The 25,168-nt window shown below is 47.5% G+C and overlaps 1 protein-coding gene across 2 annotated transcripts in view; it reads left to right on the forward strand.

Annotated features, from left to right (window-relative positions):
- Positions 1-11,920: 11,920 nt before the first annotated feature.
- The window catches only part of C11H21orf58 (chromosome 11 C21orf58 homolog), a 40,032-nt gene continuing 26,784 nt past the window's right edge, over positions 11,921-25,168 (forward strand). For both annotated transcript variants that reach the window (XM_054044321.1, XM_054044320.1), the window contains exons 1-3: positions 11,921-12,173; positions 21,203-21,260; positions 24,560-24,633. In XM_054044321.1, the coding sequence (XP_053900296.1) occupies positions 12,114-12,173; positions 21,203-21,260; positions 24,560-24,633 (192 nt within the window). In that variant the 5' untranslated portion in view covers positions 11,921-12,113. The remainder of the gene's footprint in view (positions 12,174-21,202; positions 21,261-24,559; positions 24,634-25,168) is intronic.

Raw genomic sequence — 25,168 nt, forward strand, 5'->3', positions numbered from 1 at the left:
GTTTTTTTCAGATCAGGTATTGCCACCTGAAAAGGTTGAGAAACACCACTGTAGTGCATAGGGTACAGATCTGGTATCTATAAAATCTTTTCCTAGTTTTGCCACTGCTCTGCTGTGTAACCTTGGATAAGTCACTTTTCTCTCTGTCTCTCTTTAATCTCCCACATGTTGTTTAAAATCTTAGCAGAAATGGGATCTAAAGATTCATGCAAGTATTTAGTTTTTAAAATGTGGGTAATCCCATTGACTTCAATGGGCTATTCACAGCACATAAAATTAAGCATATGCTTAAATATCTGCACGATCAGGGCATTAGGCTGTACTCCCTTTGTGGCAGCGACTGTCTCTCATGGGTTTGTACAGCACCTAGCACAATGGGGCTGGGATTTCTGTTGGGGCTTTTAGGCATTACTCTCATAGGAATAGTAAATAGATTTAGACAGAACATCTTGTTTTTTAAAAATCAGAATATAAAGATATATACATACAAACTCTACTCATAACTGATTTTGAGCTCATAATTTCATAATGAACTTAGCTCAAGGAGAAAATGTACATTGATTAAATGAAGCAGGAAGCATATCCACTGGTTTATTTTATTTTTGTTATAGTACTTCACTACTAGTGCTGCTTCTATTTTATTCTGCTTCCTCATGAAGTGTTATTCCTCTACTGTGTTTTCTGCATGAAACTGAGGGCTGATGACTAAGGGCACAGAAATGTGGAGGAGCAATAACTGTTCCATGATTTGCTTGCATCCATTAATTTAATAAACATTAAAAGAGGTTGAATTCATTGTGTGTAGTGGCAAAGTGGGGGATAAATAATCAGTAATACCCCACCACTCCTAGGAACGCCCGGACTTGTTTCTTGCGACTTGGTCGGGGCCAATTTTGGATGGCCTCTAACTTGTTCACTTGGGGTTTTACCAGACCTTTTCCCCACAATGTAGCCAAGATATTTGGCCTCTGTAAACCCTACAGCACACTTGGCAGGGTTTGCTGTAAGGCCAGCTCGCCTGAAGGTATCGAGGACTGCCTCCACCTTCTCCAGGTGGGTTTCCCAGTCTGGGGTATGAATGACCACATCGTCCAAGTAGGCAGCAGCATAACTGTTATGCGGGCGTAATAGCTTGTCCATGAGACGCTGGAAGGTAGCTAGGGCCCCATGTGGTCCAAAAGGGAGGACAGAATATTGAAAAAGACCCTCTGGTGTAGAGAACTCAGTCTTTTCCTTTGCGTCTTCTGCAAGGGGAATCTGCCAGTACCCCTTTGTCAAGTCTAGGGTAGTCAAGTACCGGGCATTTCCCAGACGGTCCACTAGCTCATCTATGCGAGGTCTGAGGTACACGTCAAACTGGGATACTTCGTTTAGTCTCCGGAAGTAGTTGCAAAATCTTGTGGTGCCATCGGGTTTGGGCACCAACACGATTGGGCTGGACCACTGACTGGGGGATTCTTCGATGATCCTCAACTCCAGCATTTTTTTTACTTCTGCTTTTATTTCCTTCCTTTTTGCCGCTGGCACCTGATAGGGTCTCATTGTTACTCTGGCCCCAGGGTTCGTGACGATGTGGTGATATGTCTCGGTTGTTTGACCCGCTTTTGTCGAGAACACATCTTGGTTCCGGAAGATCATCTCAGACACCTCATTCTTCTGGTCTGGTGTTAAATCGGGAGACACTCTCACCTGTTTGGAAGGCTTGTTTTCCTGGGTTAGGTCTTTTTGGACCGTTGTGCATGCCTCTTGTGCATGCCAGGGTTTCAGAAGGTTAACGTGATAAATCTGTTCTTGTTTTCTGCATCCTGGCTGCTGCACCTTGTAGGTTACTTCCCCCACGGGTTCAACCACCTCATAGGGCCCCTGCCATTGGGCCAGAAGCTTGCTTTCTGCCGTGGGTACCAACACCATAACCCGATCCCCTGGTTGGAACTGTCGCACTTTTGCCTGGCGATTGTAATGGGTTCGCTGGGCCTCCTGTGCCTTCTCCAAATGTTCTTGTACAATAGGGGTTACCCGGACTATCCGGTCTCGCATCTGCATTACATGCTCTATTATATTTCTCCCCTCATTGGGTTCCGCTTCCCAGATCTCTTTGGCGATATCTAGTATGCCACGGGGGTGACGCCCGTATAATAACTCAAAAGGGGAAAACCCAGTTCAGGCCTGAGTACCTCCCAGATAGCGAACAGAAGGTAGGGTAGTAGGGTGTCCCAATCCTTCCTGTCCCGACTTACCACCTTCCTTATCATAGCCTTGAGGGTTCGGTTAAACCTTTCTACCAACCCATTAGTCTGCGGATGGTAGACCGAAGTTCTCAGGGTATGTATATGGAGCAGTGTACAGAGGTCCTTCATTAGCTTTGACATAAATGGGGTTCCTTGGTCTGTTAATATCTCCTTCGGTAGCCCCATTTGGGCAAAGATCCCCACCAGCTCGTTGGCTATAGTTTTAGAGGCCGTGTTCCGCAGGGGGACGGCTTCTGGGTAGCGAGTAGCATAGTCCAAAACAACAAGTATATATTGGTGGCCCCGAGCAGTCTTCTCTAGGGGTCCCACTAGGTCCGTGGCTATTCGCTCGAAGGGGACCTCTATGATGGGAAGGGGTACTAAAGGTGCCCTCAAGTGGGGACAGGGACTGTGCAGCTGACACTCCGGGCAGGAGGCACAGTACCTCCGCACTTCTTCATGTACTCCGGGCCAGAAGAACTGTCTTAGGACTCGTGCCTGGGTCTTATCTACCCCCAAATGTCCCCCAAAAAGATGACTATGAGCAAGACTTAATACAGCGTTCTGGTGTTTTTGAGGTACTAGGATCTGCTGTACCTTCTGCCCCTGTACTGGTGCAATCCAGTATAAGAGATCCTTCTTCATTATGAAGTAGGGTCCTGGTCCCTGGGTTTTCCCTTCCACGGGGACCCCATCTATTTCAGTCACCTCCTTCCTAATGTTGTCATACCTTGGGTCTTCTGCCGGGTCCCGTCCAAAATTTCCTCTCCCGGGCCTAATCTGCCCAAGATCTAGGGGCCCAGTCTCCGTTGCCTCTACTGGTTCAGAAGCATTAGGGTGGGGGTCAGACTCAGGTGCTTCTCCCTCCTGTGTGGCCTCCTTTTCAGCTGCGCGGATCCGCCTACCTACAAGAGCGACCCTCTGGCTTTGGGTCAGTATTCGGGTTCCCAAGGCCTTAGCTGCCCTTCTTTCCCTTTTTGTCTTTCTACCCTGTCTGGGAGTGGAGAACAAATCTGGGGATATTTCAGAGAAGATTGGGGGTTGACAGTCTGCTGTGGATGCCTCACCAATTTTAGGGTCCCCATCTTTCTCCAGTCCCCCTCCTGGGAGTAAGTTTCCAAACCCTGGGGGAGGGATAGCTCAGTGATTTGAGCATTGGCCTGGTAAACCCAGGGTTGTGAGTTCAATCCTTGAGGGGGCCACTTCGGGATCTGGGGCAAAAATCAGTACTTGGTCCTGTTAGTGAAGGCAGGGGGCTGGACTCTATGACCTTTCAAGGTCCCTTCCAGTTCTAGGAGATAGGATGTCTCCATTAAAATAAATAAATAAATAAATAAAAAATAAATTAAGTCCCTCCCTATGAGCACTGGGTATGGGAGTTTAGGGACTACACCTGTTGCTACCTCAGTAGTAAGCAACAGAGGGTCCTGTGGCACCTTTGAGACTAACAGAAGTATTGGGAGCATAAGCTTTCGTGGGTAAGAACCTCACTTCTTCAGATGCAAGTAATGGAAATTTCCAGAGGCAGGTATAAATCAGTATGGAGATAACTAGGTTAGTTCAATCAGGGAGGGTGAGGTGCTCTGCTAGCAGTTGAGGTGTGAACACCAAGGGAGGAGAAACTGCTTCTGTAGTTGGATAGCCATTCACAGTCTTTGTTTAATCCTGATCTGATGGTGTCAAATTTGAAAATGAACTGGAGCTCAGCAGTTTCTCTTTGGAGTCTGGTCAACCTTGCTACCTCAGTGTTCCCTTGGATCTCGATTTTTACTGGGATGGTGGGGTAGTAACCAACTGTCCCATGGACACATGTTATCCCCGTACGTTTAGCCTGCAGCAGCTGACTACGCTTCACGAGCTTCCCTGAGATAAGCGTGATAGCACTCCCCGAATCAACCAGTGCCGTGGTCCCTACTCATTTAGTTTCAGTGGTCTGGTATACATATGTGGGGTGAGTGAGACCCCCACAAGGTGGATTAGGGAGCATGGGTCTGCCCAGTTCTCCAGGTTACACTGCATAGGCTCCTCAGCATTGGGACACTGTGCAGCTATGTGTCCCCACTCCCTGCAGGCATAACATCTGTATGGAGCCCTAGGCATTCCCCAGTCTCTTTGGTTTACACAGTCTAACATCCCGATCCTCTTCTCCCTCAGTGCTCCGACTTTTTGTGGCCTCTGAGGGGTCTTCAGCCTCTCTCTTTTTCCACCTGGGCCCTCCTGGTGGCCCAGTCACCCGAACTTTAGGGCTTGGTGCTGCTAGTTTAACCCGGGGTGCTTCTTCCTTAACTGGTCGGGTCAGCTCCCTCCCTGTCCTTTGCCTCTCTACCAGGGCGACAACCTCGTTATAGATGGAGGGTTCGTTCTGGCTTACCCAGGCACGAAGGTCTGGTGATAGTCCCCTTATGTATCGGTCGATGACTAGAACCGCTAGTATCTCTTCTGGACTCCGGGACTCTGTTTGCAACCACTTTCATGCGAGATGGATGAGGTCATACAATTGGGACCGCGGGGTTTTGTCTTCCTGGTACCTCCAACCGTGATACTGCTGGGCCCGCACTGCTGTCATTACCCCAGATCTGGCCAGGATCTCTGCTTTCAGCTGGCGGTAGTCTGCCGCAGCCTCTTCAGGCAGATCATCGTAGGCCTTCTGGGCCTCCCCACACAGGAATGGGGCAAGGATGCCAGACCACTGATCTCGAGGCCATGCCTCCCGTAGGGCTGTCCTCTCAAAGGCCAGAAGGTTTGCCTCTACATCATCCTCCCGTGTCATTTTCTGCAGCCAATGGCTGGCCCATATGAGCCGCATCCCATCATGGCCATGATTCAGCTCTGTAAGGGACTTCACCTGGTTTACCAGTTCCCGCAACATAGCTCGGTCTTGAGCAGCCTGGTCCATCAGCAGGCGATTAGTCTCTTGCTGCAGCCGCACTGCCTCCCGTTGGGCGGCTGCCTGGACGCGGGTAGCCTCCTGCTGGGCCACCGTAGCTTGTATCAGTACCCGCACTACGTCATCCATTGTGGTGAAAAAAAATAAACCCTCTCCCTTTTTGTTTCGTTTTTGTTTTTTTTAAATCACCCTCCTTCTTCCACCGCACTGTACACCCCAAGATCCTACCTCTAACACCAATTGTGACAAAGTTCCTCCTCTATCTTGGTGGGTCCTGCACTTATTGGCAGATTTTCTTGCCTCAGAGATTCACCATGTGGGTTGGGGAACAGCCCAGAGACCTTCCCCTCTGGAAGAACCCACAGTCCAGGTCAATTGGGAGGTTTGGGGGGAACCCGGGCCCACCCTCTACTCCAGGTTCCAGCCCAGGGCCCTGTGGATTGCAGCTGTCTATAGTGCCTCCTGTAACAGCTGCATGACAGCTACAACTCCCTGGGCTACTTCCCCATGGCCTCCTCCAAACACCTTCCTTATTCTCACCACAGGACCTTCCTCCTGGTGTCTGATAACGCTTGTACTGCTCAGTCCTCCATCAGCACACCCTCTCAGCTCCTTGCACCTCTTGTTCCCAGCTCCTCACACTCACACCACAAACTGAAGTGAGCTCCCAGGTGCCCTGATTAGCCTGCCTTAATTGATTCTAGCAGCTTCTTCTTAATTGGCTCCAGGTGTCCTAATTAGCCTGCCTGCCTTAACTGGTTCTAGCAGGTTCCTGATTACTCTAGTGCAGCCCCTGCTCTGGTCACTCAGGGAACAGAAAACTACTCATCCAGTGACCAGTATATTTGCCCTCTACCAGACTCCTGTACCCCACTGGTCTGGGTCTGTCACTATATATACACACACACACACACATAGGGCCAAATTCTGCTCTGTTGCATCTCTGTGATTTCCCTGCCATTAGGGATCAGCTGGGTGGATCTGAAAGAATTTTAGGCCATTGTTTCCAGTGGCTAGAATTTATTTAATCAGTGATCTGTGAATGAACCGAGAGAAAACAGTGCAGTGCCTGTTTGCCCCTCAAAAAAGCATGGTATGAGGTGTGTATTTATTTTTCTATTCTCTCTTTTGTGACTGTTGACATATGAACTATTCAACAGCACATATTAGTGTGTTTGAGAGTCCAAGCAACTACCTAAACTACTGCCCCATACAAGAAGCCACCAGCCAGTAATCCTTAGCTGTAGTGATTAATGCATTTGCTGCAAAGAAAATACAAAATATAATAATTTGTTTATAAACAAACAGGTCTCATGAGGGTTTTTTGGTAGTTAATGTAAAATCAACTTCTTTGGCAGTGCTGAGAATGTTATAAGGGTACTTTTGTAACTTTCCTGTGACAGGATGTAGAGGTTCACAGCAAAATCAGCCTACAGTGGAGGGTGCTGGACTGGGACTCAGGGGTATGTGAGAATACTGCAGGGGTGGGGTGGGCAAACTTTTTGGCCCGAGGGCCACATTGGGGAATAGAAATAGTATGATGGGTCATGAATGCCCACAAAATTGGGGTTGGGGTGCGGGATTGAGGGTGGGCCTGGGGATGAGGAGTTTGGGGTGTAGGAGGGTGCTCTGGCCTGGGACTGAGGGGTTCAGAGAGCAGGAGGGGTATCAGGGCTGGTGCAGGAAGGGGTGCAGGTTTTGGCTGGGGGTGCGGGCTCTGGGGTGGGGCTGGGTATGAGAGGTTTGGGGTGCAGGAGGGAGCTCTAGGCTGGGATTGAGGGCTTTGGAGAGTGGGAGGGGGATCAGGGCTGGGGTAGGGGCGTAGGGAGAGGCGCAGGGGGTGCAGGCTCTGAGCAGCACTTGCCACTGCTTCCAGGAGCCGCTTGAGGTATGTCCCTTCTCCGGCTCCTACGCAGAGATGTGGCTCTGCACGATGCCCCATCCGCAGGCACCGCCCCTGTAGCTCCCATTGGAGCATGTAGGAGCCAGAGCGGGGCCATGCCACAGCTTCTGGGAGCTGCGTGGTGCAGTCCCCGGCCCTGCGCCCTGGCTGGAGCGGGGCCGAGCCGTGTGGTGCGGCCCCCGACCGCGCCCCAGCCGGAGCAGGCTGAGCCGCATGGTGCAGCTTGCGGGCCGGCTTAAAACGGCTCACAGGCTGTAGTTTGCCCACCCCTGGAATACTGATATACCCAGCCAATAGTATGTTGATACACAGTCCCTGTGTGCTACAAATGCCCTAAAGACATTGCAATTTGCAAGCAACTATAGGTTTCCATGGTAGAAGACTTCCACAACTGTACAGCCCTGTTCATCCACATCCTAACTATGATATGGCATTGGTTAGTTGCAGTCCCTGGGACAAGAGGTTTGCCTCAGCTCCAAGTCGCCCTAGTGCATGGCTGCAACACTTTTTGGACAGAAAAACCACGTGTGGCTTCAGAATATAGCATACTCATCTCATGCTAGAAGCAGTATCTATGTCAGAGTGTGCAGGCACCGTTCTATTAAAAATAATGGTGCTGTTTAGACAACTGTGCTTGATCCTTCCCTTACCATCCTTGGTTTTACATCTGTCTAATTTCAAACAAAAATCTAGCACTGTACAACATCAATAAAGCACTTGTTAAAATTGATAAATAAGTGACTGAGATCTCAAAAAAGTAGTTGTCAATGGGGAATCATTATTAAGGCTGCGAGTTTGTCACAGAAGTCAAGGATTTCATGACTTTCCAGGACCTCCATGACTTCTGCAGCAGCTGGCCCTGGGGGCTGCTTGAGCAGTTCGGGCAGCCCCCGGGCCAGCCACACTGGCCACTGCTGGGGCAGTCTCGGTCCACAGTGCCCCCCATCCAACAGCAGCAGCAGGAGTTTGGGTGTGGGAGGGGGCTCAGGGCTGGGGCACAGGAGGGGTGAGGGCTCCAGGCAGCGCTTATCTTGGGGGGGCTCCCCGGAAGCAGCAACATCTCTCAGCTCCCAGGCAGAGGCGTGGCCAGACAGCTCTGCATGCTACCTCCACCTGCAGGCACCAACCCTGCAGCTCCCCTTGGCTGCGATTCCCAGCCAATGGGAGTTGTGGAGCCAGCACTTGGGGTGGAGGCACCGCACAGAGCTGCCTGGCCATGCCTCTGAGCTGAGGGAGGGGGATGACACTGCTTCTGGGCAGGTGCAGAGTCAGGTAGGGAGCCTGCCAGCCCCACCAACTGCCCCCGCCAGCACCTGCGGCGCCTCCCGGGGCCACGCCCCATCCTACCCCCATGGCAACCCCAAGGCCATGTCCCACCGCAACCCCAAGATTTAGTCAGGGGTATATAGTACAAGTCATGGACAGGTCACTGGCCGTGAATTTTTGTTTATTGCCCGTGACCTGTCCATGACTTTTACTAAAGATACTAGTGAGTAAAATGTAGCCTTATTCATTATCAAACATGGGTGTTTGTAATGCGGTTCTGGAAGAATCCATTCTAGACCCAATGCTATTTAATATTTTTATCAACGATCTGGAAGTAAATATAAAAATCACTGCTGATTATGTTATCCACTAATTTTAAGATTGTCTGAGTGGTAAATAAGAACCATCATGCAGAGAAATTGAGATTATTTGGTAAGCTGAGCTCATTCAAACAAAATGTATTAATGAAGTCAAATACAAGGTCATACATCTAGGAAGAAAGAATATTGTTAAGACTGATACTGGTGTTTATTCTGGTGTCCACATTTTAAAAAGGATGTTGAAAAATTAAAGATGGTGCAGAAAATAGCCACAAAAGTTATTTGAAGGCTGGAAATACTGCCTTACACTAAGAGACTTTTAGCATTTAGCTGTTTAGCTTATCAAAAAGAAGGTGAGCTGATCATGGTGTATAAGTACCTTCTCAGGGAGAGAATACAGATACTAAAGGGCTCTTGAACCTAGCTGAGAGAGGTATAGTGGCTGGAACAGTGGTGGGCAATCTGTGGCCCGTCAGGGTAATCTGCTGGCGGGCTGTGAGACAGTTTATTTATATTGACCGTCTGCAGACACAGCTGCCTGCAGCTCCCAGTGGCCATGGTTTGCCGTTCCTGGCCAATGGGAGCTGCGGGAAGTGGCCTGGGCTGCAGGGACATGCTGGCTGCCGCTTCCTGCGGCTCCCATTGGCTGGGAACAGCAAACCACGGCCACTGGGAGCTGCGGGCGGCCGTGCCTGTGGACGGTCAATGTAAACAAACTGTCTCGTGGCCCGCCAGCAGATCACCCTGACGGGCCACAGGTTGCCCACCACTGGGCTGGAAGCTAAAGCCAGACAAATTCAAATTAGAAATAAGGTGAAATTTTTAAGAGAGAGAGCGATTAACCACTTGCCAAAGCTACCAAGGGAAATGGTGGATTCTCTCTCTTCAAGACTTCAAATCAGAACTGGGTGCCTTTCTGGAAGCTATGCTTTAGTCACGTTATTGGGCTCTATATGGGGTAAGTGGTTGAAATTCTATGGCCTATGTTACACAGGAGGTCAGATTAGATGATCTAAGGGTCCCTTCTGGCCTTAAAATCTATGAATTATGTTATTCCTGATTTACACTGCTGTAAAAGGAGAATCAAGCCCACTGAATTATGCAGAGAAAATTGAGACAACAGTTTCATGCAATTGATGTCCTTGCAATGGTTACATCATGGTAGAGACTGCCCTGCCTTGTTGATGATAGGATGGGCCTCTGAACACCCCCTGTGGGCCTTGACATGGCCTGCTGATGACCTGCTGGGAACCCCTGAACAACCACCAGAATAACTACTGGGGACTACTTCTGGGGACACTGTGACAGACTCCTGTACACTGTCTGTAGGTCCAGGGACAGACACTGGGAGCTGCAGGAGTGACCCTTCAACACCCCTTGAATGCTCCTTGAGATGCTGGGATGGACCCTTGGAGCAACCTGAGTGGGCCCCTGGGGACATGGAGGGGCCCTGAACACCCCCTACACACTGGGCCAGGCCCGGAATAATCTCGGGTCACCAGAATGAACCCCTGAACACTCCTTGGAGCAGCAGACTTGATATACACAGCATACATCATCATCGCAACCTCACTTAGACCCTAACTTTACTTACATGAGTAGGCCCAGCCCCTGGGCTGCTCTAACTTATGCCAACAACTACAGGGAGGATCGGTATTAGTGAGGTGTTGTAACAATGCTGGTCTTGGTGGGACCCAATGGAGATTGCCGATTCAGGACAAATTCCTTAAAGCAGGGCAGTTACAGCCCAAGGTTGGGGTTTTTCCACCTCTAAGGCAAACCAAACCAGCCAGACAGAGAGGACTTTGGTTTTGTCCCACTGGCTAACCACAAGTCACACAAGCAATTCCCTTAGACACTCCAGTTTCCCAGTATCACCACCAGTGCCACTCGTTATGGGGACAAATGGTTATGAAGACCAATACCCCAGTAAAAGAAAAAAGGTTCTCTCGATCGCAGAGGCCCAAGCCCCAGACCCAGGTCAATATATAAATCAGATCTTACCCACAAATCATGCTGTTGCCAATCCTTTAGAATCTAAAGTCTAAAGGTTTATTCATAAAGGAAGAAGATATAGATGAGAGCAAGAATTGGTTAAATTGAATCAATTACATACAGTAATGGCAAAGTTCTTGGTTTAGGCTTGTAGCAGTGATAGAATAAACTGCAGGTTTAAATCAAGTCTCTGGAGTACATCCCCCCAGCAGGGATGGGTCATCAGTCCTTTGTGTAGAGCTTCCATTAGTAGCAAAGACCCTCCAGAGGTAAGAAGCAGGACTGAAGACAAGATGGAGATGAGGCATCAGCCTTTTATAGTCTTTTCCAGGTGTAAGAACACCTCTTTGTTCTTACTGTGGAAAATTACAGCAAAATGAAGTCTGGAGTCACATGGGCAAGTCCCTGCATACTTTGCTGAGTCACAAGGCGTATCTGCCTTCTCTCAATGGTCAGTTGTATAGCTGATGGTCTTTAATGGGCCATCAAGCAGGCTATGCAGAGCTGTCACCAACTTGTCTGGGGTATCATCCAGAAGCATAGCATATTTTGAAATACAGACAGTATAGAGCCAATATTCATAACTTCAACTACAAAAATGATACACACATATAGACAGCATAATCATAACCAGCAAACCATAACCTTGTCTTAGACACCTTATTTGACCTCCTTTATACCAGATTTGGTGCAACTACAGGACCTTGGTTGCAACAATGATCTATACGGTCCCAGTTTATGTCAATAACGTGACAGGTGTGAAGGTGGCTTAAAGCCACCCTCTCCTCTCAAGCTCTGTGTAAGCTTGTCTCTCTCACCACCAGAACTTGGTCCAATAAAAGATATTACCTCACCCACCTTGTCTCTCTCATATCATGGGACCGATACAGCTACAACAGCACTGCCATGTTTACTCATGTATGCAATCTGGTCCCCCGACACTGGCCTCATGTTATGAAACCACAAATAGTTTTGTCCAGTTTGCTTTTGTCTCTACTTGATGTGCTGGTAGTTCAGTATACGGTATGCAAGTCATGTAAACCTGGAGATAAATTGTTTAGATTGTAGACAGGCACAACAAACTTAGCAACCAGGCTACATGGCCTGTACTCAGAGCTAGTCATAAGAGCATGCTAGCAACGCATAGGGCTGGGCTTAGTGACGCTTTGAGGCAAAGGCTAGCAACAATTAAGAAAGGAGTGACAATTTCAAGCTGAGCAACATTGCAGCGACCATGACCTATCCCCAGCACAAGAGATTGCAATAAGAAATAGCAAAGAAAGCTGTGCTTGGAATATCTGTGTTGCCCTTAGTCATTCATTTGAGCCTGGGAACTTTTTTTTTTATATATATATATTGTCTTCTATTGTCACCCACTCATACTGAGGAGACTTTTTAATGGAATGCTTCTTGGAAGATCCTTGAGGACAAAAATAACTGAAAATAAAAGCTGTCTCCCTAGTTTAGCTGTGTAATCCACATCTACCTACTTATCACTCTGAAAAATTGCCACAATGACAGACCCTGCCATGGTAGATCACATGACCCGACTGAAACTCAGACTCCTGGAGAAGGTAAGATAACAAGGCAGCTTTCATATTTTTGTAAACCTTCAAATAATTATATTAATTATCATTATTATAACAATGACAATTATAGTTATTAACTAAAAAATCATGCAAATCACAGGACTTGGTGATGGTGGGGGACTTCAACTACCCAGACATCTGTTAGGAAAATACAGGAGGGCACAGATTAACCAACCAGTTCTTAGAATGCCTAGGGCAGCTTTTTATTATAGAAGGTGGAGAAAGTGACTAGGGGAAAGGCTTTTCTAGATTTGATTCTGACGAATAAGGAGGAACTAGTTGAAAATTTGAAGGTGGAAGTCAGTTTGGGTGAAAGTGATCATGAAGTGATAGAGTTTATGATTCTAAGGTATGGTAGAAGGGAAAACAGCAGAATAAAGACAATGGATTTCAAGAAGGCAGGTTTTAGCCAAGTCAGAGAATTGTTAGGTTTAAGATCCCATGGGAAGCAAGGCTAGGTGAAAAAAAGAAGTTTAGGAGAGTTGGCACTTTTGTAAAGGGACATTATTAAGGGCACAAAACGCAAACTATCCCAACATGTAGGAAAGATGAGCTGGGGGGGTGTCTTTTACCATACTTCCTAACCAGCAGATCTTCAGTGACCTGAAACTCAAAAAAAGATTCATACCAAAGTAGGTCAACTTACAAAGGCTGAACATGGAAAAAAACAACATAAGCATGTAGAGACAAAATTAAAAAGGCCAAGACACAAAACAAGATTAAACTAGCTAGGGACATAAAGGGTCACAAGAAAATATTTATAAATCCATTAGAAACAAGAGGAAGACCAAGGGATTGGTCCTGCTTTGAGCAGGGGGTTGGACTAGATGATCTCCTGAGGTCCCTTCCAACCCTGATAGTCTATGGATCTATGACAAGGTAGGATCATTACTCAATGAAGATAGGGTTACCATAGGTCCGTATTTTCCCGGACATGCCCGGCTTTTTAGTTGTTAATTCGCCATCCAGGAAGAATTTTTAAATATGTAAAAATGTCTGGGAAAATGCGGACCTATGGTAACCCTACCGTGAAAGTGATGCGGGGCTCAGCGGGGGAAGCGGAGGCCACCGGCGTGAGCCGGGCAGGGGTAGCAGGGGCCGCTGGCGGGGGCTGGGTTCGCTCCTGGCCTTGCGCTGCGGCGATGAGCAGGAAGCCACAGCCCGGCCCATTTCAGCGGGCGGCAGGTGGGGCCTGCGCTCCAGCTCCATGGGTGGCGGGGGGCAGCGGCTGTAGGTGCCTCCGGCAGGGCCGAGAAACAGCAGGGCTCAGGCTGCCTGGCTCCCCCCAAGCGGTGCCCGGTTCCTGCTGCTCTCGGCCAGCAGGTGCGGGGCCCCAGCCGAGCCCGGCCCCTTGTGTCTCCTCCGCAGTGGCGCTCCCCGCTCTGCGTCTTCCTTGGCGGCTGCGGCGGCAGCGGCCGGGGAGCCTGAGAGGAGGAGCGGCCCCCGGGCAAGTGGGGAAGACTCTGAGGTGAAGAGGCTGCTGGCCCTGGTGCGGCCCGAACGCTGGAGACTGACAGGTACCTGCCCCTGCCCCATCCCGGCACCACCTGCCCCTCGGCCCAGTGAGTGTTACCTACCCCACCAGCCTCAGTGCCCTGCCCTATACTGTCAGCCACCCCAATCTCACTGTGACACCAGCACCCCTTGACAAAGGGCCCCCATATCTTCACAAACAGCTGTCACCGCAGACCTGACAAACTCACTGCACCCCACACGTGTCTTACAGGGCACTTACCCACAGAGAGGAATGTGGAAGGGATCTACACAAGGCTGGTAACTTGTCAAGAGTGAGAATCTTTGTGAGATGTGTGCATGGGTAATATTGAAGGAATAATGTATCTACCTTAAAAGTCTGCTTTATAGACTTGGAGTAGAAATTAGTCACCAGGGGATAATGGCCCTTTGGGGCAAGGGGATTTGTCATCCTGCCTAACCTGGCTGGTGATGCAATGCAAGGCTCAATTGTTTAGCTTTGCACAATAGTAAGACTGAACGGGACACCATCAGAGGCAATGGCAAACAATTGAAATGCCTGAAAGGTTAAAAAGAAACATTACAACAGGACTGGAACAAATAGTCAAGCAATCAATTTATAAGCACCTAGACGATAATAAGTAACAGTCAACATAGTGTCACAACCAGGACATAGGCAATCAACAGAGTGGTCAGAGTTATGCCAAGTCCAATACCTGGAGGTTAGCATCTGAGACAGGCCAGAAGGCAAACAGAGAGTCAGGTATCAGAAGGCAGGCAGGGTCAGGTTACCAGATGATCAGCAACAGGCACAAAGAGCAGGAATCACAGGGGAAACAGCCCTAAAGCAGGGAGAACACAGTTGCATGGCCAACTTCCTGTTCCTGTGCTTGGGTTAAATATAGTGTGGGGACTAATCAGGATATGCATGGTTTCATAAGAACGGCTTGTACTGGGTCAGACCAAAGGTCCATCTAGCCCAGTATCCTGACAGTGGCCAATGCCAGGTGCCCCAGAGGGAGTGAACCTAACAGGTAATGATCAAGTGATCTCTCTCCTGCCATCCATCTCCATCCTCTGACAAACAGAGTCTAGGGACACCATTCCTTACCCATCCTGGCTAATAGCCATTAATGGACCTAACCTCCATGAATTTATCCAGTTCTCTTTTAAACGCTGTTATAGTCCTAGCCTTCACAACCTCCTCAGGCAAGGAGTTCCACAAGTTGACTGTGTGCTATGTGAAGAAGAACTTCCTTTTGTTTGTTTTAAACCTGCTGCCTATTAATTTCATTTGGTGACCCCTAGTTCTTGTATTATGGGAATAAGTAAATAACTTTTCCTTATCTACTTTCTCCACATCACTCACAATTTTATATACCTCTATCATATCCTCCCTTAGTCTCCTCTGAAAAGTCCTAGTCTCTTTAATCTCTCCTCATATGGGACCTGTTCCAATCCCTAATCATTTTAGTTGCCCTTCTCTGAACCTTTTCTAGTGCCAGTATATCTTTTTTGAGATGAGGAGACCACATCTGTACACAGTATTCAAGATGTGGGCGTACCATCAATTTATATAAGGGCAATAATATATTCTCCATCTTATTCTCTACCCCCTTTTTAATGATTCCTAACATCCTGTTTGCTTTTTTGACCGCCTCTGCACACTGCGTGGACATCTTCAGAGAACTATTCACAGTGACTCCAAGATCTTTTTCCTGATTTGGTGTAGCGAAATTAGCCCCCATCATATTGTATGTATAGTTGGGGTTATTTTTTCCAATGTCCATTACTTTACATTTATCCATATTAAATTTCATTTGCCATTTTGTTGCCCAATCACTTAGTTTTGTGAGATTTGTTTCACCAATCAGATCTCAGGACTAGAGTTCAGCTGCTATTCTAGAAACTGCTAGCATACCACTAGGTGGCAGATGGGGACTACCTAGCTCTTATAAGCCCTGGGGATCAGGGTTTGAGACCCATGTGATCCCTAAGATGTGTATTTGTTAAGAAAATTGTGTCAAACTAACTTAATAGCCTCCCTTGACAGGATAACAAGCCTTATAGATGGGGGAAGCAGTAGATGTGAGTTACTTCTACTTCAGTAAAGCTTTTGATACTGTCTCACATGACCTTCTCATAAACAAACTGGGGCAATATAGCCTTAGACTATCCTACTATAACATGGATGCACAACTTGGAAAACTGTGGTCAGAGAATAGTTATCAATGGCTCACAGTCAAGCTGGAAGGGAGTATCAAGTGAGATCCCACAGATAGCTGTCCTACATCTGGTTCTATTCAATACCTTCATAAATTATTTGGATAATGGGATAGACAGTAGAGTTATAAAGTTTGCAGATGACACCAAGCTGGGAGGGGTTGCAAGCACTTTGGAGGACAAGATTAGAATTAAAAATTATCTTGACAAACTGAAGAAATTATCTGAAATAAATAGGATGAAGTTCAATAAGGACAAATACAAAGTATTACACTTTGGAAGGAATAATCAATTGCACAAATACAAAATGAGAAATGGGTGTCTAGGAAGGAGTAGTGCAGAAAAGGATCTGGGGGTTATAGTGGATCACAAACTAAATATGAGTCAACAATGTAATATCGTTGCAAGAAAATTGAACATCATTCTGGGATACATTAGCAGGAGTGTTGTAAGCAAGACACAAGAAGTAATCCTTCCACACTACTCAGCACCAATAAGGCATCAACTGGAGTATTGTGTTCAGTTATGGGTACCACACTTTGGGAAAGATGTGGACAAATTGGAGAAAATCCAGAAGAGAGCAACAAAAATGATTGCAGTTCTGGAAAACATGAATTATGAGGAAAGATTGGGAAAAAAAGGGTTGTTTAGTCTGGAGAAAAGGCAACTGAAGGGGGACATGATAACAGTCTTCAAGTATGTACAGGGTGGTTATAAAGAGGAGGGTGATAAATTGGTTTTTTTTACTCACTGAGGACAGGACAAGAAGTGAAGAGTTTACATTGCAGCAAGGGAGATATAGATTAGACATTAGGAATAACTTCTTAACTGGAAGGATAGTTAAGCATTGGAACAAATTTCATAGGGAGTTTGTGGAACCTCTATCATTGGAGATTAAGAACAACTAGAGAAACATCTGTCAGGGATGGTCTAGCTAATACTTAGTCCTGCCTCAATGTAGGGGACTGGACTAGATGACCTATTGACATTCCTTCCAGTCCTACATTTCTAAGATTCTGTGACTGTACTTCACCCAAAACACAAGAAGCGTTCGGCATCCAACTCATTATCTTTTTCCTATAGTGAGAAGCCAAACAGTGTGCAGCATAAGAGTATCATAATTATAATTATTTTAAGAGAATAAAATAATTTTATAATATCAATGTTATATGAACCTTAAAACAAATTAAAGGGGAGAAATAATGATAGAGTGATTACCATCCCATAATGTCAAAGTAATAGTTGGTTAACTAAACAAGCTTACGTTGTCTATGAAATAAAAATTTCAATGTCACTATCATTCAGCAAAGCAGCACAAACAGGTGCATCCCAAGGGCAGGAAGGGGCTAAGTTGGCTTTTAGACACTTTTGTGCCCTCCTGATTATGGATTGCTTTGGGGTCCAGTGTGGTCCCCAATGCAACTTAGGCAACCCATCCGCAAATGCCTGTGGGCTGCAGTGCCATACAGAATCTCTGAAGCACTCTACTCTGTGGCCCTGCCCCCTACGACACCTGGCACGCCTCCCTCCTCGGCACATCCTCTAGGCACAGGCTTGCAGGGAGTCCTGCCTAAGGCTACAATGGCAGCATCAGTGGAAGCTGTTTGGGTTGGGGATCCATGGGAGTGGAGGAGATTTGACTGCAGGGATTATTTATTTAGCGTGTGCATAGTCGTCTAGCCGAGTGATGGCATCTTCAGTGGTGTGATGCAGTTCTTCTAGGCCACCGCTGAACCCAGTCAGCAGGCATTCAGCGACAATGTGCGTCATTGTCTGTGTTGTGCTGTAGCTGCGCAAAGGGCTGTCACGAAGGCCCCAGCGATACTGGTTGGCTACACAGAGACCTTGGATCAGTGTTCCCGTCGCGCCACCCACCAGTACCTGACAGCAGTCAGGGAAGCTAATGATCCAACCACCAAGCCGAATTCCATGAGCACCAGCTCAACGAATCCCAGCACTGTCATCACGGACAACCCCAGCATGCAGCCCGATGACTTCTATGTCATTGGTCCAGCTCTAGGCATGTTACAACTCAACATGGAGGGTTTGTCGGCTGCCAAGCGTGATGTACTGCAGGGATGGATGCGGTTCACATATCATTTGCCCATCAACCTTGAAGTAAATTCCTCCCTCTGTGCTGTGGAATTCTCTTTTAGTCTTGGGGGCATCTGCTGACTGGCAGGGGAACTATTGGCACTGCAGATCCAGAGGGCCAAGAAAATGCAGAAGCATAAGGCCTTCACGCAGATAACCTTGTTATCTCTGGCTTTCCAAGATCTGTGGGCACTGGGGACTAATCCACTACATGTAAGAAAGGGTCCAAAGAAGAGCAACAAGAATGATTAAAGGTCTTGAGAACATGACCTATGAAGGAAGGCTGAAAGAATTGGGTTTGTTTAGTTTGGAAAAGAGAAGACTGAGAGGGGACATGATAGCAGTTTTCAGGTATCTAAAAGGGTGTCATAAGGAGGAGGGAGAGAACTTGTTCACCTTAGCCTCTAAGGATAGAACCAGAAACAATGGGTTTAAACTGCAGCAAGGGAGGTCTAGGTTGGACATTAGGAAAAAGTTCCTAACTGTCAGGGTGGTTAAACACTGGAATAAATTGCCTAGGGAGGTTGTGGAATCTCCGTCTCTGGAGATATTTAAGAGTAGGTTAGATAAATGTCTTATCTGGGATGGTCTAGACAGTATTTGGTCCTGCCATGCGGGCAGGGGACTGGACTCGATGACCTCTCGAGGTCCCTTCCAGTCCTATAATCTATGAATCTATGTCTCTAATGCGCCAAAGGAAATGATGCTGGGGAAACTCTGAGAATGGTGCTTCACAGATTTTCCAGTCCCTCATGCAAGTAATTCCCCTGGAAGGGATTATCTGGCCCCTTGGCACTAAAGTTCATTCTTTAACCAAACTAGATTTACACTTAACCATTTTGGGATCAATAGACTTTTACAAATATGAGTCTGTTTTCATGTTTGTATATTTATGACATTCTAAATAGTCTGTAATTGTCAAGGTTCCGGGATCTGCTCTAACTTGTTCAAGGCAGCACCGACCATTCAGCCTAGGGCACTGATTTGGCCAGCTTCTCCATGTGAACAGACCCCTATTCTCACATGGAGCAACTGCCAGGATCAGGGCCTACAACTGCAGAATGGTGAGGAATTGCTATTGTGACGCAGTTAGTGAGGGGCATACATCTTCTAGTTTGCCTACCATAGGAAAAGCCCTTGAGGTGGCCCATGGGCCTCTAAAATGAAACCCAGGATGTGCTGTGGGGATAGTCTGCCACTTGGAGCAGTTATTTCATTAGAATTCAGCTCTGTAACATGATTCCCTGTGATTAGCAAACGACAATAACAAAATCATTTGGGTGCTTGTATTCCCTGGAAATGCTCCCTTGGAAAGCATACACATTTTTTGATGAGATGCAGGTCTTGATCATTTTTGGTTTAATTTTTCTGTTGCACCTCACAGATCCAGGGCCTTTGCTTCTTCTGCCTTAGGCAAAGGAGATTCAACAAAGACCTAGATATTGTCCTAGGTCTAGGTGGGGGTTTTAGACTTTTTTTTTTAACTGTGATTATATTTTACCTCAAGATATGCCAGGAGGAAAGTACCTGCACTTCTAATAATTCCATGCAGACAGCCAAGCTGCCCACATGTTTGTGTATTAAAGGGGTACTTGTTTTACCTGTGCACTCTTGCTTTTTTGTAATATTTAAAAATGGCATCAATCATTTTTTTCTTTATATGTGTGTGTGTGTGTATACGCCAAGGTTCTTCTTGTGTTTTAGCCTATGGATTGAAGGATGGTCAAGTTTTCCCTTCCCTGTTTGTGCTGGAGGACCCTCTGGAGGACTGGAGAGCTCACCTCAGGCCCCAACTAAAGGGAAAGGGGTAGGGTGACCATACATCCCGTTTTGGCCAGGACAGTCCCTTTTTTAAGCTCTGTCCTGGCCATCCCGACTTTTTTTTCCCCAAAAGGAGGCATTTGTCACATTTACTCTTGCTGACTTCATCAGTTTGCTCTTGCCAATGGGAGAAATGCCCATTTTTGTCAAAAAAGTGGGGTGTGGTGCAAAGGGGGCAAGCAGAGATGCCAGCTCCCCAGAGGGGGGGAGGCAGCAGTGTTCCAGCATGGGGGGGGGCAGGGTTCCAGAAACAGGCTAGAGCCTTCTGAGGGGGCCCCACAGGGTTCCAGCGACGGGCAACAACCTCACACGGAGCGTGTGTGTGTGTGGGAGAGCAAATACACACAGCAAGCCTGGGAGAAGGCAGCAGCTGCAGTTGTAAAAAGACAGAGCCTTTCATTCACCCTCTCTCCCTAGCGTAGTGGTTCTCAACCTGTGCCCCAAGCAGCACACTGCTGCAGCCCCTGTGACAGCCTCAGAGCCACACAGGTACTAGATATATTGTGTGGATGCAGCCCACATAACACAGAGAGCTGCATCTGGGCCCATAATGGTAAATAAGTTGAGAACCACCGCCCTAGCAGCTATACTTTATTTGTACAACACATGTGAAATAGGACAAATATTGTCCTATATACTCAAATAACCATGTGCCTTTCATTTAAACCTTCACTGTACGTGACTTTCTACATTGTGTCTCTACCTTATTTTTGCACATCAGTATATTTGGGAGAACAGTTAAAGTCCCAACAAAGGTCTTGATCCTGTGCCATGCTGAGCTCCCTCCGGTCCCATTTACTTCCAGCTCTTTGTTTTTTCCTGTGTGTAGTTTAGAGGTGCTTAAACTTGTTGAAATCAGTTACGTTAAATAAAAAAATTTAAAAAAATCCAGCTGACCCTGGTCCTTGGCTCTGCCAGGACAATGCTGTCTTTAGGGCCTGGGTGGATCACCTCTGTGTAAGGGGATTCTCTGATGATGTGGAGGCAATATATCAGTTTCCACATGACCTCTCTTCTCTTCCACATGACCTCCTGCAGCTTTTGCAGGAGATAAGACTGAGGCTTCCTTTCACGTTATAACAACATCCGAACTGTCTTCAAAGTACCCTAACTTGTCACTATGGGACTGGCAAATCACCAAGGCAACCCCCCCTGAACCTCCAACCCTAGCCCGGGAGTTCCCAGCCACAGCCAAGGATGTGGCTAGTAGCTCTGTACGGGATTCATTTTTCTATTGCAGATGCACAATAAGTATGACTAGCAGGAAGTGAGAGATGTCCCTTCTCTCCAACTCCATTTTATTTCCTTGTGTCCCAAAAGTGTGTTTGTCATGCAGGGCTGGATATTCTTGTGAGCCTCAGTCCCTGACTTTTAATCAATTCTCACAATGGTTTTATCCACAGAAACTAGAAAACGAACGTGAGACCCTGGAGAATGTTGAGTCCCCCCTCTCCACAGCAAGTAAGAGATAAAAGATTTGCTCTAGTTTGGATCATAGTTTGATGCAGCAATCATTGAGTGATGTTCTCTGGCCTGGGTGACTCAGGAGGTCAATGGTCTCTTCCGGCCTTCAAATCTAGAAGATGCATCTCTGCTCTCACCCACCACACCCAGTGAGGCAGTCAGCAAGCACCCTATGTTTATTATGTCGATAGGAATATTACAGTGTGACAGGAAAGTGGCCTCGAACTCCTTCTGGTGCTGCCTTCCCTCAGTCTAGGCATCTTGTACAGCTGTCTAACCTAATGTAAGGGGACTGTTGGCCCCTTACTAAAACTCAGTGGGGTTTTTTGGCTGGCTAGCTCCCAGTGCCAAAAGAAAGGGGAAGGGCCAATGGGAGATCAGGACCCTGAGACTGAGGGTCAATGGGGAGAGGCCGATGCTCCAGGTCAGCCTGATTGACAGGGCAGGCAGGCTAGTGAGGGAGTCAGGAGGCCCCCATCCTCCATGTGAGCCGGAACTGCCTGGGTCATAGAGTGGGCTCAAGCTCAGGAGAAAGCAGGAGCCTGACCTGAACTGGGGAGCAGAGCTCCAATAGCAAAAGCCAGAGAAGCAGCCCAGGGAGCCGACCTGTGCTGGGAGCAGAGCTGCAGCAACCAGAGCCAGAGGGGCCAGACAAGCAGCCCGGGGCTGGAGGCAGAGCAGCAGCATCAGTGCTGAGGCAGAGTGGAGCCGGAGCAGTCTGGAGCCGGGTGCGGGGAGCAGCTGGGCAGGGTGAGGGGGACTCTGGGCAGCAGGTTCAGTGCAGGGAGATGCCCCCAGCCAAGAGGCCTTGCAGGCCAGACTTGGAGGGGGATCATAACCCCAACTCTCAGGGGGCCATTTAGGGATCTGGGGCAAAAAACTGACGCTGGGAAGAACTGTCCTGCCACCTAGAGCCTGAGGGCGTGTGGCCACCGCCAGAGCAAGCGTCCGACCCACAGCCTCCCTGCAGCACAGCCAGGGCCTGGGCAGGAGGCCTGCGACGTGTGAAGAGCAGACTGAACTGTCCTTACTTTCCAGAGCTGGCTGTTGTGGTGTCCCTGGGCCACAGAACGGGGTGACGGGTTTTCTTTTGACCTTTCCCATGTTTTCCTTTTTTTTTTTAAATTGATTTCTAAATAAATTGTATTTGCTTTGAACTGCATGTAATGATCAGTAGGCCAGGCAAGCACCCAGTGCAGAGACCACCCCAGAGTGGGGACACCCTAGTGCCTGCCCTAAGTGACCATGACAAGATTGGGGGGTGAGGCCCCCCCCCAGCAATCCTGGGCCCAGCCTTGTTGGGGTTACGAGGACTCTGCCCCCCATTGGCCTGCTAAACCCGGGGTTGTGAGTTCAATCCTTCAGGGGGCCATTTAGGGAACTGGGGCAAAAATCTGTCTGGGATTGGTCCTGCTTTGAGCAGGGGATTGGACTAGATGACCTCCTGAGGTTCCTTCCAACCCTGATATTCTATGAGTCTATGTAAGAGAGTGGAAGGGGAGCCCTCGAGGGCAGGGAGGCCTCTGGGTAAAGGAAGTGGGAGCGAGGACTCAGATCCTTTCGCTAGCCCATTTCACCGGGGTAGCGTATAAGCCAGGAAAGTTCCCCACAATAGCAGGCCTATATCTCCTACTAAGATAACCGATCTGCCTTCAGATCCACAGGCCAGCAGGAGCTGGGGCAGGGTGAAGACGCAGCCCTAAATGGGAGGAAAGCATTTGCCACTCAGCAGTGATCCATCTTGAAATCAGTGCTGGAATGAAATACCAATTGTTCCAGCGGTGATGAGGAAGGGCACAGTGCACTAGGCAGCCATTTGATTTTGATTGCTCGAATTTCTCCTTCTCTTCCCCCCCCCCCCATTTCATTTGTGTGTGTCTAAAAGAGCAGACAGGGCCAGATCCTCAGCTATTTCTGAACAGCGCTTAGTGTAGCAGAGGCCATACCCCCAGCAGTCATGACGGAGTGTGTATAAAGGAGCCACTAAGCAGGAATAATCCTTCAGTCACCTGCTAAGTCAGTGTTGGCCTGCTTTGCACCAGCAAAGCTGCACAGAGCAGAACACAGATCACAGTTTGTAGAATGTGAATCAAATGGGGGAGAGAGGATGCCAGATTATTAAACCCAGGGAGTAGGCGTGTGCTGGCCAAGCAGATGCAATTGGAAACCAACATCTGTATTCCCCAGGTTGTTGTGAAACTTGTGCAAAGAATATCAGATAACATGCACAAGTGATACAAATATATTGGGGTGATGTAAGGGCCAAGGGGACCTCCTGTCTATGGGAACTCAGTGTTTAAGTGAAACATCCGATAAGTCTGTGCTTTTCTAACTGAAACCATCTGCCAGTGATAAGGGCTGCCATAGTATCTGTTATCCACCAACTTTCTCTTCTTCCTTAGCTCCCGTAGTAGAGACTCATATCTAGGTTTCAGATCATAGCAATTTCTTAAGCATGATAGGATTCCAGATCATGAAGACTGCCTGTTCCATGAGCCAGTATCTACACATACATATCACTCATCGTTATGCTGTACATGGATTAAAAATTAACTGAGTATCTATGTGCACCCAGTAACATTTCTTTCTAGGCTGGATTTTGTGATGAAAGTTCAGTGGGCTGACAGCAGGACAAAAACTTCAAATACTTCAGCAAAAAGTTTAAAAGGAGCTTTAAGTCTTAATGGCAAAGAACTATTCAAACTTTTCAGAACAAATTGCAGCTGTCAGTGAGACTTATCCTGCATATCTGAAAGCACATGGAATTTTAAAAGAGTTCAAAATCAGCCTTGCAAGGGGACTTACTGTCACCTCAAAATTTCCATGCAGTTAAGAAGCCATTTCTGAGCTAGAATGAGATGCGTTAGACAAAAGTTGCCATTTCAAAAGAGGGTCATTTTGAAACATTTTGACAGACTTTGCACAGTCTCCTTTGCCTTCAGAGTAAATCCAGAAAACATCAGGCCAAATTAAGTTTCCCAGACAAAGTTTTGCCCTAGAGAAGTTAAAAATAGGACTTTATAATACAAGCTGATTGAGGTTTAGCTTTGGGAGAGGTGATATTAACTTTGCACAGTGATTGGGGCTGGAGCTGTACTCGTACAATACAATCCTTCCTCGTTCTTGGGATAGGATTGTCAAGAAAATTAACAGAAAATAAAAAAAAATTGCCTGGAAAGTAATCATAACAATAGAGTATCACATTTTCTAGAGTTAACCCACTACTGTAACTGCTAGAACAGCCCTTTCTCTTATCCTTTAAGAAGGCAACGGAGTCTATCAGATTCCTCTTTCAGGGAGTAGCGATGGACATGAGGACGCACTGCAGAACGCACTGAGACGAAGGAAAGACCTCCTGCAGAAGCTTAGGGTAAGGTCTTCACTACAAGGTGACTGCTGTAGGGGATTTCAGTAGCTAAACAGTATCCTGGAGTGTGAATCACACATGAACAATAGCAATTGCGATAGCAGTTACCAGACTATGCTGGTACTGGGAAGCTCAGGGACTGCATTTTTCTTGGGATCCCTGTATCAGAGGTGATTGAACTTGGAGAAGACTGTAAAAGGGAAGCAAAGTTCATGAGTGCTCTTTTACCATATTCCTGGGATACTGGGGGAAATGCTGTGGAAGTGGGTCCAACCCTTGTGCCCCAGGTCATGCTCCAGACATCCAGATCACCCCCCCTAAGATTCTTTGGGAACTTGTTGTATGGGCAGCTGCTAGTGGAGCCATGTATTATGGGGCTTGTAGGCAGCCAGGGAACTGAGTAGCCCTAGAAGAGCTGGGGGGGAAAGGAGGAGAAAGCAGCATTTGCCCAAAAGGGCAATCAATGCACACGGTAGCTGTGCCACTGCAGAGGCTGACCTGGCTTTGGGATGTTTCCAGTTAGCCAGTCATGTCCTGT

This window comes from Malaclemys terrapin, chromosome 11, assembly GCF_027887155.1.
Source record: "Malaclemys terrapin pileata isolate rMalTer1 chromosome 11, rMalTer1.hap1, whole genome shotgun sequence".
Taxonomy (NCBI): Eukaryota; Metazoa; Chordata; order Testudines; family Emydidae; genus Malaclemys; species Malaclemys terrapin.